The sequence below is a fragment of the Molothrus ater genome, chromosome 5, assembly GCF_012460135.2.
Source record: "Molothrus ater isolate BHLD 08-10-18 breed brown headed cowbird chromosome 5, BPBGC_Mater_1.1, whole genome shotgun sequence".
In the NCBI taxonomy this organism is placed as follows: Eukaryota; Metazoa; Chordata; class Aves; order Passeriformes; family Icteridae; genus Molothrus; species Molothrus ater.
Genome location: NC_050482.2, coordinates 60,993,479 through 61,008,221, shown reverse-complemented (window position 1 = coordinate 61,008,221; position 14,743 = coordinate 60,993,479). Strand labels below are relative to the sequence as shown.

General features: G+C 42.1%; 1 protein-coding gene across 1 annotated transcript in view; it reads right to left on the bottom strand.

Moving 5' to 3' along the window:
* Window positions 1-2,562: 2,562 nt before the first annotated feature.
* PKP2 (plakophilin 2) overlaps window positions 2,563-14,743 on the bottom strand; it is a 41,096-nt gene continuing 28,915 nt past the window's right edge. Inside the window, 7 exon segments of the mRNA XM_036400201.1 lie at window positions 2,563-5,141; window positions 6,735-6,822; window positions 8,315-8,504; window positions 10,431-10,584; window positions 12,147-12,320; window positions 12,730-12,891; window positions 14,467-14,584. Of these exon segments, the coding sequence (XP_036256094.1) occupies window positions 5,073-5,141; window positions 6,735-6,822; window positions 8,315-8,504; window positions 10,431-10,584; window positions 12,147-12,320; window positions 12,730-12,891; window positions 14,467-14,584 (955 nt within the window). The 3' untranslated portion in view covers window positions 2,563-5,072.

Genomic DNA, 14,743 nt, shown 5'->3' with positions numbered 1-14,743 from the left:
TAAGGCACAGTGTGCTTTCCTGGCAGAGTTCAACACTGATACTACAACATTACTGCTTTGTTTTGTTGTTATTCCAAGCCAAACACAGCCTGGAACCCATTTTCTTATGGCCTTCATGGGCTTCAGAAAGTTTCTGCACTTTTTGAAAGATTTTATCCTTCTTCGCCTATCACTATTATTTTTCTGTGGCTCAGACATGGCTATTTCCCTTTCTGGTGAAAACACAGTAAGGATGTATTTTTGAGGGCCAAAAATGCCTTTAAATTTCTCTAGAACTGGGGAAGACCTTAAGTCTCTTACTGGAGTTGCAGGAGGAGAGTTATTGTTACAGATGTTTAAGTACAGCCAAGTTAGTAGAGGGGTAAATAAGGGCAGGGAGGGGATTTTGGGGACCCAGCTCCTTTCAAGGTGTGAGTGGTGATAGTTTGACTCATGGTCCTATAGCTGATTACAAATTAGCAAAACACTGATACCATGGGGGTATTTGCAGTATTGGCTCTAAATTGTAGCTGCTAAGAACATACCTGCTTCCTCTTTTCTGCATCTATGCACGTTTAGGCTGGTCTGAGAAAGGACTAAGAATAACAAGATACTAATAAGAGAATGGGAGCTTAGCTTGAATAATTGGAAAATTGTTAAAGAAATGTTAAGTTGAATTATTATTTATAATTTATTATTATTTATAATTATAAATACTTTATATTTATATAAATAATTATAATTATTTATAATTATTAACTTGAATTATTTACAGTCACATTGGGACTGGAAGATACAGCTGAAGGAAGGATGTGGGCAAATTCTAATTTCTGATAAGCCTAGAATGCCTCTAATGTGTATTTTAGGATGGTTTTGGCTCTGAACACGTGAAATAAGACAAAATTAGTTTATTTCCCCTTCATATGCAAACCTATTCATATATTCAAAGTAAGCAGAGAAAGGCAAACCCCTGATCTGTGTACAGTGTCTGCACTGAAGCCTTTTTGTTTTTTGTGTATTTGAGCAAATCTCTCTGCTGGGTTTCCAGTGGGCTGTGCAACATCTACACCAATACTCCAGGCATAACTCTGATGGTTGCACCAGTATCTGATGTCTCAGGGCTTGTCCTTGGTGTGCTGTGATGCTGAGCTCAAATATGCATTTCCTCTGGTCTGATTGCTGTTTCCAGATCTCTGTCTCCTATCAGATGGTGCCTTAAGGTCGTGTTATCTTCCCCATGGGGTGGGTCTGGAGCATGAGTCAGGAATGTAAACTGAGGTTTTAGTCAGCAGCACTTTGAGTAAAGGAATGGAGGAGCAGCTGCTGGAGCTGGAATAGTTTGGGAAGCAGCAGTTCTCAGCACTTTGCATGGTCTGAGCATGATTCAGTGTGTGACTGCTCATCAGGCCAGCTCCTGAGGCATCCCCCAGGAGGGTTGTGAAGAGACACTCTTGGGCTTTTTGGCCCTGAAAACTAAAGCTGGGAAAATGCTGATGCTCCTGTCAGGCTGGAACCTAAGGGCTGAGCACGGTAACAAGCAAAAATCCAACCAAACAGGCAGCCTGACTGCCCCCAGCTTCCATGGGCTGCCTCTGGAGCAGGGATTGCCAGGCTAAACAGGAGCCAGGGAGGGCTGGGGCTTTTGGTGCTGCCAGCTCATTTCAGTTCTTTTATGGGCCCACAAGGGGAGGTTGAACCTCTCTCAATAGATAGCATGTACTTTCTCCAAAGAAAAACCCCACAAAAAAGACAAGTAACCCAAACCCCTGTGCCCATGCACAATAGAATGCAATTATTTTACATAATTCTAGAATTATTTTTACATAGTTCTAGAAAATAATTTACATAATTCTAAAAAATAATTATTTTACATAATTCTAGAATTATTTTACATTAATTCTATTTAGGAAAGGAGGGAAAAGAAAAAGTACTTATGTTTAGGAGCAGTGATAGTAGAAAATAAGGTGGAAGGATGAAATGAGGAAAGGAATGATTAATTCTCTGGTAATGTCTATAATCTACTCCAAAATTATCTGTACTATTTAAGAGTTTCTACTAAAACAGTTCTGTGAAAGGTGGTTGTACTGGGTTGTGGTTAGGACACAAGACAAAGAGGACCTGGGGTAAGTTCCTTTTTCAGCCAAAAACTCTTTGGGCACTGCTCAGCATGTTTAAATGCCAGGTTTCCAATCTCCTCTCAGGAACAGAGCAAGTGGGAATGTTCTTCGGGTCCAAGACTATGGTGAGGCTGACTTAATTATTTTTGAGATCTCCAGTGGCCCATGGTGAAGTTTACTGGAAAATACCAGTTAAAGAGAGGTGAAAACAGCAGATTGTGGGTGGTTTGACAGGTCAGCAAAACTGGACAAAGGAATTATTTTCAGGAGGCCTCTGATGCCAACAGGAGCATTACACAGCTTGCCTTCAGTAATAATGTGCTGTTACAGGAAAGTCTAAGTCTCCATACCTAGATTTTATTGAAAAATGAGTTTGCCCTTTTGAAGGAAGGGCTAAGGCTTAAAAATACATTTGCTGCATCCCAGCCAAGTAGGTTCACTAATAACAAAAAGACCAAAGACAGACTTTTTGCATTAGAGAGAGCACTTTATTATTTCTCTGCTTTGTTTTCTTTGGAGCCCTGCTGAAATGTTTTTGATTGCATACAAGTGGGAGATCAGTTGTAATAAGGCGTGTCTCATGTTTCGCGTGTTGCTGCCAGGACTGAGATAATTCTTTGTGACTTTTGAACACTGCTTTGATTTTAAAGGGGCACTATCATAGATTCATTTTGGTTGAAAAAGACCTTTAAAATCACTGCATCAATGGAAACAACCCAAAACTGCTGCCTTTCTTTTTTAAGGACATCTTATTGAGAGGTACACATGTATTTAAAAGTACCCAACACCATTGCTTGTTTTGTTTCTTAAGTAGCATGTGAGTTTAATAAGACTAAAGGGAGCATTTCTAAAAGCTCCCTTCTTGATCTTTTAGACTGCAATTCTTCATTCCTATGCTACTGTGTATTCAGGTTTACTCTTTCTGTATTAATTTTGCCTACCACTTCTTTTCGGCCATAAAAGGAGACTTGTCCAGGTTTGCTGGTATTCATTCTTTCATGGCACAAGCAGAGTTACTTGGGTTAACAAGCTAGAAGAGAAAGTTGGATTTTAATTGTCTGTTTTCTATCATATTTGAAAAAGTTATAAAAACAATTCCCTCAACATGTGGTGCTGTAAGTTCCCTTTCCCCGTGTTGTTTTTGGACCTGCAGTATTTTGAATATGACATCCTACAAAAAAATAATAGTATTTTTAAAACCTCCTACTGGAGTGCATTTGATTTGAGTTATTCAGAGCAAATGTGGAGGACTAAGAGCCCTCTGAAAAGGATCAGTGACAGGAAAGCAGCGTTGTTTGCTTCCCTCCCCAGGGCACATTCTGTCTGTCCTGTGTGCACGTGTGGGACTTTCTGGGACTCTTGGAGAGCTGTGGGCATCTGCCAGCAGAATTGAGCTCCAAGATATCCAGAAATATGTTTGGACACGGTGCAGTGGTACAACCCACTGGTTCTAAATGTCTGGTAGGAGCCAGACCTTTAGCCAGGAGTGTTGAAATGAAGAGGGCTGGTGACCTCCCCTGCGAGGTCCCTACTCCAAGGATTTTGCATCTCCTTCTGGACAAGTTCAGCAGTGAGGGCACTGGATGGGCTCTCTTGGAGCAGCAGGGCTTGAAAATACACATGAGAAAATACCCATTGCCATAAAGGTAGCTCATCTCCCCTGATTTCAGAAGAGCAATGCCAGATCACATCTGCTGATAACTCAGCAGAAATAAATTCTTATTTATATAAGAATTTCCTGCTGGTTTAATGGACAGTCTAACCCCTGGGTTTGTGGTTTTTTTTTGAGAAAAATCTGACTTACTAAATGTAGCAGATGGGGTTTTTTTTAAGTGCTTCTTTACCATCTTGAGCATCATGTAATGAAAACCTGAGCCTTCAGGTCCTCAGGAATTTTTTTCCCTCCTATTACCTATTCCCACTTGTGCAGGCATAGTCCCAAAGTTATCACATTGCATGTAATTGCTGTAGGGAGGATGATCATTTCAAGTAAGAGAATATGAAGCAGGATCATGAATTCCTTAACCAGCACAGAGCCCAGCCCCTTGTGTGTGTCTGTTACTTCAAAAATAAAGGCAAGACTCCACTCCCTTTATTATATATAATCAATAGAATTGTTTTGAAATTGCAATTTTCTTAAAACAATCACTGAAACACCCACAAATAATTTCTCCACCAACTAGCAAAGAATGATGAGCTTGATTTCAGCCCAAAGTGTCTGAAACACAGTGCCTTAAACTTAGTGGTTCTAGTTAAAATCCTTTCTGGACACAGTTGTAAAATGCAACAGCCATGTGAGGGAGGATGAGAGGAGCAAGGGATGGTAAGATCTATGTAAAATCAGTTTTGCTGCTGTTGCTGATGAAATCTCAAAGGAAAGAGGCTTAAGAATCAGTGAGCCCATGAAAACAAGCAGTACAAAAATAGTAATTTTAACTTCATTGGTGCTTTTATAATTCATGTAGTGAAACAGCTTCTTGTGCATACTCATAGAGTCTGGAGATTCTTATTCAGCTGTGTGAAGAAACAAAAGAGTGAAAAACGACTAAATTCTGAGCAGTGCACTTGATGCTTACCCACTGTAGAAAACTTTTGGTATAAAACAGTCTGAAAAGAATTTGCTGCCCGCCAGCATTTCAAACTCCTCTGTATAGAACAAAGGCAGTCATCTGGAGCTCTGACTCGTGGTAAACCTGGATGAAACTTCACCTCAGACATCCTGGAGAATCCATCTTTGGTTATTCTTGTACTGACATTTGTATCGATGTTGATATACTGGTATTGATGTTGTCAGTGACAACGAGGTGATGAGGATTAAAAACTCAAAAAAGCCACTCTGGCCACTCTAGTCCTTATAGCAAATCAGCTCCTTTTTTTTCTCTGAGATACTTTGTGGATCACGGTGGTGACACCAGCCCTGTGAAGATGGTTACACTGGCTGCTGTAGGATCTCTTTTCCTGGTGTTGTGCTCTGACTCAATCTTTCAGTGAATTGTAGGCTTTTGTGGTCCTGCTGTTGATGAAATCTGCCTTCTTGAAGTCAGCCTTTGGAATGGAAGAAACAGAACAGTTCATTATCTTCAGTGCTGATTCTGCAAGGGAAGGGTGGCTCCAGCTGCCTGAAAGCTAGATAAGGAGCCATGGCAGGGGTCTAGGCAGAGTCCTGAGCAGTCACAGAGACTGAACAGGCTCGTTTAGTCCAGGATAGATGAGAGGATAATTGGAATTGCTGACCTCCCTCCACTGACTGTACCAGGAGCCTGTTCTTCCACCTCAGCTCTACAGACTCCTAACTTTTGACTAATAGCTAAGATTAACCAGGCTGAGATCAACCTAGCTGAGATTAACCTAGCTGAGATTAACCCTGTCAGAACAAGGAACACAGGGCAATGCCAAAATGACTCAGGGCAATGCCAAAATGACTCAGGATTTTATCAATTTCGTTCGATAAAGTGATTTCTGTGGCTTATTAGACTAAAGTTTCAAAAATGTCTGGACATTAGGTGGTTCTGAAGTTTTCAATGCCATACCTGCTGTCTCTAGGGGACCTGATTTGCATAGGAAGAGCAAATAATCAGCATTTTGGAAAATCAACTCTGACAAATGTGTCCTATAGACTTTCCTAAACTATCAGTAAATTCATAAAATTCATGCCATCAGGGATATTGCTGATAGTATGGTAAATTTATTGTATGGTAAATTCAGGAATGCAGTTGTAAAAAACCAGAGACAACTAGTTAGGAATTTATATGGCACAATAGCCTTATTCTGGAACACAGATTTCTGGCTTGTGGGGCCATTCCTGCTAGGTGTGATGCAACACTGTTAAAGTTTATGCTAAGAAAGTTTCTTGTAGCAATTTTCAACAACAACAACAACAACAACAACAAAATACAAAGAGAAACAGCTGAATAACAAATGCTATCAGCTTGCTTGAGAACTTGGGACAGTTTTAGGTTATAGGGAATTTGAAGTGACAAATTCTGAACAGCAAACACACAAGGATTAGAATCAGTTTGAGATGCAGGGTGAAGGTTGATAGGTGGAAGTTGACTCAGCTGAGGGTTGAAAAAGCAGAGAGAGAGCTTTAAAAAACCCAACTGGTTTGTGGCAGACTCATGCTGGCCATTTTTTGTTTGACCTGACTATGGCAGTAAATGTTTGCCAACACCTTTCCCAGGCCCTAGGTTTTGTGTGACTATAACCTGGGCTAGCAGGCTGTGCAAACAACGAGGAGAACAGAGCTGCTCTGCTTTTAGGGCAGGGAGCTGCCTGCCCTGCCCTTGGCTTTGCTGCCACCGTGGTTCCTCTGTGCCAGGCTGGTTCAGCCAGTGTGCATGGGCATCACCTCCACTCTGCATCACTTCCCACCACCTGACACTCCTGGCAGGAGCAGCAAAGCTTTTCACAAGCTCTGTCAGTGGGTATAAAACCACAGAGGGAGAGAACATGAACACAGAGGAGCAAAAATGAAGGCCATGCATTACTTATGCACAAGTAAATAAGAAAACCAAATTCAGGGACCACTTGAATCCTATCATAGGTCGATTCTTAAATGTGCAGGAGTGCTAAGGGCCCCAGAGGACAAATGAAAGTGTTCTAGGCCTGAAGGAACAGATTATTTTTCTTTGTGCTTACCTTTTTGTAGGCACTGTGGAGATCGGTGTGTAACCACAGGGAGTAGAGGAGGACTGAAGCAGCTCTGCTGGCTTTGCTGAACATATTGCTGCCATTTTGCAAAAAGAATGATAAAACATATTGAAATTCCCACATCATAATCATGGTGCGTGTACAGACCTCAGCAAACATAACCTCATAGCATTTTTTTAATCTCTCTTTACTCCTAAGTGCTGGTTTGCCACCCTTTAGGAATTGTAGCATCTTTCAGGCTGTCCTTATTACTGAAACAAATGAAACATGCCTCCCTGCTCCCCTCATTCTTCAGATTTAGGGAGAAATCAAGTGCTCTGTAGCCTACACCTTACAGCAGCTATCATATTGTGCAATTTCAGCTGAGGAAAATAACCTCAGCACAACAACCATCTGAAAAAATCTTTCCAGTAGGTAAAAATCTCTTGTTAGTTAGACAGGATTTAAACTATTCAGGTCCTCATGAGGCCTCTTTTACTGAGATTGATTTCCTTTTCATTTTGCCAAGAGAGAGCAAGGCAAATGGAATAGTTACTCATATTTTTAAAACATTAATTGTCTTTGGAGTAAATGTTGATTGCATTTGTTTACATATTAAAGAACGATTAAATTTTGAATCTGTTCTCTAAAATGCCAATATGTTATTTTTAAGTGCAGATCTATAGGTTCTATAAAATGTATCCCTGCACTTTATTGCTAAAGTTTATCAGGGCTGTATAACAATGGACAGGAAAGACATTTTGGGTACAGATGAGATCTGCTGATCAGTCACTACATATATATCAGAATACAGATAATGTGGTGCAGTTATATTCTGAGGAGTTTTTTAAAATGCTTTAATATTATTAGTTATTTTATATGCCTAAATTATATAAATTTAATTATATTAATTTATATAATATTAAATGCTTTAATATTATATAGTTATTTTAATGCTTTAAATGAGGACCATTTAAAATGCCAGAACCTGGTGACTTTAGCTATGGATGGGAGAGTTGTCCTAAGACATCTTTCTGTATTTCCCAATCAGTGCAATTCTATTCACATCCCTTGTTTGGGCTGCCCTGTACCTTGAGATGAAGCTTTTCTTCCCCAGAGTGGCAGAGGTTGCAGTTTCTTTTTTCCTGGGGATAGAGTGAGGCTTGTGGAGCCCTTACCTATCGTTGATGCTGATGGCAATGACCTTGTGGAACCATCAGGTCACTGATGCTGGTGGCAATGACCCTGAGGCTTGTGGAGCCCTTACCTATTGTTGATGCTGATGGCAATGACCTTGTGGAGCTCTTACCTGTCCTTGATGCTGATGGCAATGACCTTGAGGCTTGTGGAGCTCTTACCTGTCATTGATGCTGATGGCAATGACCTTGTGGAGCCCTTACCTGTAGTTGATGCCGATGGCAATGACCTTGGGGATTATGGAGCCCTCACCTGTCGTTGATGCTGATGGCAATGACCTTAGGGATTATGGAGCCCTCACCTGTCGTTGATGCTGGTGGCGATGACCTTGTGGAGCCCTTACCTGTAGTTGATGCTGATGGCAATGACCTTAGGGATTATGGAGCCCTCACCTGTCGTTGATGCTGATGGCAATGACCTTGGGCAGGCCGTGGGCGCTGAGCAGCAGCCGGGCGTTGTGCGAGCTGCCCTGGGTCAGGTTGAACAGGGTGTAGCAGATGGATGCTGTGGTTTCACAGGCAACCTCACTGCCTGGCACACACTCGGGCAGGGCTGACACCAGGTCAGGCAGGACTTCTCTGGCTGCAGGGTGGGAGAGAGACAAGCAATTCCATTACTAACAGGAGCAGATTTACATTATTCCTCCCATTCTCCCTCAGCAGGGAGCTCTGTGCTCCCACCACACACACACTCATGGCGCTTCCTACCTGCATTACATCCCCAAAATTCAGGTGAAGCTGCACCCACACTACAATGGGCAGCCTGTACCTGGCCTCATACACAGTCCATTATTAGCTCATGTGCTGGACTGAACTCACCAAGTGTCACTGTCATATTTTCTGGAAAAATCCCTTTGCCAGGATTTCTTCTCCTGGGAAGCTGAGAAGCCTCAGAGAAAAATGAAAACAATAATTATCTGATTGCTTCTCCTGTGTTTTGCTGCTCCTGTGTTTTGCTGCTTCGGAATGTGGTTGGAGATTGTTTACACAACATGTGAATTGTTTTTACTTAATGACCAATCACATCCAGCTGTGTTGGGACTCGAAGCAGTCACAAGATTTTCATTAGTATCTTGTTAAGCCTTCTGTATCCTTTCTCTGTTCTTTAGTGTAGTTTTAGTATAGCATCCTTTAATATAATATAAGTGCATAAAATAATAAATTGGCCTTCTAAGAACATGGAGTCAGATTAATTTCCTTACTGCCACGGTGAGATCCCAGAAAATACCACAGCCAGGCATGTGCCAGCTGCAGGCTGCCACTTCCCTGCTAGAGATATTTTATATTAAATTTATCTCCATTTGATATGGAGGTTCATTTTGCTTGATAAATTTGATAAATGTAGGTTCATTTTGTTTGATAAATTTAGACCCTTATAATAGAGAAAACAGGGTGCCCTCTCAAATGCTTTCCTTTGGCCAAAGTTTTTCTTTTTGGAATTTGACCTGAATTCACACATGCATTCAGTCAATCAAAAAGAACATCTTTTAATAGAGAAAAGGTTCACCTGAAATTCCCCCAGTCCTCTCCATTATGAGTAAAAAAAGAACAACTGTGAATGTGCAAGATGAAGCACCTGCCCCCAAAGCTTTGTGCTATTCTGTCTTTCCCATATTCTCATAAATTATTTTTTCCTGATGACGTCACAACTTTTTATCAGTTTAATTTCTTCTCTTTCAGGGGGATTCACCACCTGTAATTGCTAACACCATATGGATTATCCCTTTGAAATCAGCCCAACAACATGTTATAAGATTTTCATTAATAGGGAATGCTCTTTAAGGCTCAAACAAGGCCCAAGAAACTGTTCTGCAGATCTGGAGGGTAATCTGTCCCATGAGCTATCTTTATACCTGGAATTTCCCCTTTCTCCCTTGGTGGGAAAATGAAAAAGAACAACAAATTATATGAACACATTTTATCCTGTCAGTGGGAGAAAGTCTTAAATACACAATAGATTGAAATGAGAATACTCAGAATAGAAATGGCTTTATTTAGAAATGAGATAATTTAAAAGAATTAACTATTTTTCTATAGCATCTTATAGCTTCCATTATTAAAAAAAATAGCAGGAAAACTGTGTGGGCTGCAAACTTTTAAAGCCTTGTGTCTAATAAGAGGGAGTCTGATCTTTGCTAGAAGAATTAGAGATGCTCTGTGATTTCTTGCGAAGCATTATGCAGCTGTGGCAGCACAAAACTTAGCAATCACCTTCCTTTACCCTATTTTGAGCAGAAGAAAAACTCCCTCTCCAAATCTGTGTAGAATTTACTTCAATTATGTATTTTTGAAAGTAACACTTGTGGAAGTATCTGAAGAGGAATACCCAATAGAGTGAAAAGCTTGTTTAGGCAAAACTCTTAATTTTAAGCCCTGTATACAGTGACTGCAAGTATCTGGTGAAAAATCTACAAAACTCACAGATCAGGGGTTTTTCAAGCATTTCTTTCTTTCAAAGCAGGAAACTTTGATGTGAAGAGAGCAGAGCAAGCTCTGAGTTTTTGCTCACCTATGTCATTTTGCAGGGAGGGGTTTCGAGACAGGTTCCTGAGCAGGGAGACCGCTGTCTTCTTCACGGCGGGGTGGCTGACGTGCAGCATGGCGCGGATGCTCGGGAGCCCGTTGGCCCTTTGCACAACAGTGCGGGCCACTGCCAATGGCATCTGTGGAGAGGCACTTTGAGTCATTGCCACCAGTGCAGAGCCTCAAAAAAGCCAGATCTCTGCACCAGTTTAAGCATATTTCAGACAGTTTTAAGCCAGTTACATATGAGTTGCAGGGTGGCTGATGTGCAGCATGGCATGGATGCTCGGGAGCTCGCTTGCCTTTGCACAACAGTCTGGGCCACTGCCAATGTCAACTGTGGAGAGGCACTTCTGTTTCATTGCCACCAGTGCAGAGCCTCAGAAAAACCCAGATCTCTGCACCAGTTTAAGCACATTTCAAACAGTTTTAAGCCAGTTACATATGAGTTGCAGGGTGGCTGACGTGCAGCATGGCACGGATGCTCGGGAGCTCGCTTGCCTTTGGAACAACAGTGCGGGCCACTGCCAATGGCATCTATGGAGAGGCACTTTGAGTCATTGCCACCAGTGCAGAGCCTCAAAAAAGGCAGCTCTCTGCACCAGGTTAAGCATATTTCAGACAGTTTTAAGCCAGTTACATATGAGTTGCAGGGTGGCTGATGTGCAGCATGGCGCGGATGCTCGGGAGCTTGCTTGCCTTTTGCACAACAGTCTGGGCCACTGCCAATGGCAACTGTGGAGAGGCACTTCAGTTTCATTGCAACCAGTGCAGAGCCTCAGAAAAACCCAGCTCTCTGCACCAGTTTAAGCATATTTCAAATAGTTTTAGACCAGAGTTACATATGAGTTGCAGGGTGGCTGACGTGCAGCACGGCGCGGGTGCTCAGGAGCCTGTTGGCCCTTTGCACAACAGTGTGGGCCACTGCCAATGGCATCTGTGGAAAGGACACTTGGTGACACTGCCACCAGTGCAGAGTCTCAAAAAAACCACACACACAGGCAGCTCTCTGCACCAGTTTAAGCATATTTCAAACAGTTTTAAGCCAGTTACAAATGAGTTGCAGGGTGGCTGATGTGCAGCATGGCTGTGGACACTCAGGAGCCCATTTGCCCTTTGCACAACAGTGCTGGGCCACTGCCAATGGCATCTGTGGAGAGGCATTTTGAGTCATTGCCACCAGTGCAGAGCCTCAAAAAAGCCACACACAGCCAGCTCTCTGCACCAGTTTAAGCATATTTCAAATAGTTTTAAGCCAGTTACAAATGAGTTGCAACAAGAAAGGGAGGTGATAAAAAAGAAGTTGCAAGCCTTCTTTCTTCCAGGTGCTCTCTCAGACAGATACCATTAGTTTCTTCAACACAAAAGTGATCTGCTGGTGTGTCAGAGCACTCCTCTCTCACAGGACTGTCTTCCACAATAATTACATTTTTAGGGCTTTTAACATCTGCTCATCCCTCATAGTGTGATGAATTAGCAAACTCCACACGTGGAGCTGTACACAGAAGGAGAAGAAGTAGACCCCATATCTGCCAAGCAAGGAAAAGCTGCACTGCTGGTTATGACTTTCCCTTCAATGTTCTTCATTTTCCTTCGCCGTGTCAGTGAGCCAGTGACTTGTCAGTGCTTATTTAAGCTCAGATGCACTCTACACATTCACATCAAGAACTAAATGAAAAGAAAAAGAAAAAAGCTGACTTACTGGTCCAGTGCCAGCTGTGAGGTTCTGGAGAGCTCCCAGGGATGCTTCTTGGGTGTAGTTTCTGGTACTCTTTGCTATTAAGGAGAGGTATATCCTAATCAGCGTAGAATGCCAGAGCGACTCAACACCTTTGGGATTGCTCTTTTCCTCAGGAAGCGGGGTGTCCTGCTGCTTCTAAACATGCCAACAGATCAAGCCTTTAGAAACAGTGATCTCCGTAGCTTAATGCACCACGAGCTGTACTAGCCACTTTGTAACTCTGCGTGACCAGGTTATTTGGAGACTGTCAAGTTCTGAGTTCAAATAATAATGTGCAAAATTTCAGTATTTAATGATAGTGGCCAGTCCATCCAGTGAGTATTCCTCAGCTAATAAAGCATTTGTTATGCCATTGCAATCAGCAGAAGCTAAATGAGAGAATTTGTATCAAGAAGGACTATCAAGAAATTTGCATTTTTGGGGCAAGGAAGTGTCACCCTACCAGATACATCAATAACAGACTGTTTATTAGATTACAGCCTTATTGTTCAGAGTTTGCTACAAGTTATTAACCAAATGAGATGTAACTACTCGTGTACTTTACCTCTTTTACTTTTCTGCTCCGTGTTCCAAAACAGCCTGGTGTTTTATCATTGTTAGAAATGTTTCTTCTTTGCACATATATGCTCTGGGCATAGCTCTCAGGGAGCTCTAGCTCTAGCTGGTAGGAAAGATTGTGTAGAATGCACACACAGTTCTCTGTGGCCTAAAATAACAAAAGAAGAAAAATTGAAAGCTTTGGCAAGTGTTGAAGGGACATGTACAGACATGGGAGGAGATTTGTGGATCTTCAGTAACTGACTGCAGAGTTTCTAATGCCTCATGGAAGAGCCAGGCTTCAGGGCAGTGATCCACCAGAGTGCCTTACACTGAGAAATGAAACATGCCCTGGGATGTTCCTGAGCCCAGCAGGCAGCTGGCACTCGGGGCTGCACTGGGAGTGGGGTGCCTGCCTGTTGGAAATGGTCCTGGGACATCAGAATTCCTCAGCTCTGCCTGGGAATTGTTTGGGCGAGTGCTGCTCGACACAGAAATGTGCCAAGAAATGTTTAAGGGCTTAGGAGCAAAGATGATCATGTACACACCTCACCACAGCATCAGCAAGAGGAAAGCTTTTCATCTTCCCCAAGGAGGAAGCATTTTTCTGTGGTGGAATGCTTTTTTTAAATAAGACATTCCTTCCTGAACGTGGCTAAGGTCAGGTCTACAATTTCTGAGTGATGAGTCCAGTGGCAAAGAGCTTTTGTTACCAGTTGCTCCCCTTTTGAAAGCCAAAAAGGAATGAGTGGTTTTAAGACAAAATGCAGCAGGGAGCTACTGGCACACGTGTAATGTGCAGGATTCTCCCTGAAGCTAATGGCACTGGATACAGGGAGATGGGCAAGCTCAAGTAACTAATCCTAGAAGAGAGCTATAAATGTGCAGTAATTACCACTACACAGCACAAGCTATGGCAGGCCCACCAGAGGTGCCCTACAGGCTGCAGCTAATGTCAGTGACAGCTGCTCTTCTCACCCAACTTCACCCAGCTGAAAGACAAGCCTCTGCTCCCAGAATCTGTGTCCAGGGTTCACCTGCACTCGCTGGAGGGAGGAAGAGTGAGAGAAACTGGCACCTGGAGGTGTCCATGTCCTTGCAGTTACTGCCTTAGGCTTAGGCAGCAAGGAAAAAAAAGTGCAGTTTTTTTTTTCTAAGAAAACCTAGGAAAATTACTTCTGTTCTAAATGATGCAAGATCCTTAATCACACTGCCACCCAAAGGGATTTGGGTTCTTCATTTCCTAAGGGTTATGTAGCATTAAATATATAGGAGAGTAAGCAGATTGATTTTTTAAGCTTCTAGCTAGCTAGCACCTTGAGACAACCAAAAAGGCAACATCTGACTCTTTTGTGTTCCAGCACTTCTGAAAGCTGTGATTTTATCTCACTTAAAAAAAAACACCAAAACAAAACCCAAAACCAAACAGAAACAAACAAACAACCAAACAAAAAACAACCAAAAAAACCCACCCAACAAACCCCAGAAGTTTCTACCTTTCTCTCTAGATATTCTGAAAATGTTTTCCCAGCGCTGAGTTATACTATTCTTTTTGATTGCAGGATAAAAATACTTCAAAAAGATTCTTACTGGACTTTCACCTTTGGTGGCAGTTTTAAAAGCCTTGGAAAGAAGTTTTGCAATTGCATCACAGCTGTTTCTGAACATTGGTTTCTAAACAACAACAGAAAAATGTTCACTTGGCAATTTCCTCTAGGAAAACACATTTCATCTCAAAGAGTACCTTGTCATTGGGCTCATGGTCTGCAATAGCTCCTTGGATATAATACACAAGAGAATCAATCAAGCCCTCACATTCTCTCATCTTCTTCCTTCCTTCTGGGCCAGCAGAGCTCATGTTTCTGTGCAGGAAAGACAATGTTGGAGAGAAGAGATTTAGTCAAAGGTATTTTCTTGTGCTCCTCTCACAAACTTTTCCAGCCAGAACTTAAAGATACTGAAGTTCAGGTTGACTGTGTCTTTTCTTCAGAGGTGTAAGACAATCTGAGCCTCCTCTAGAT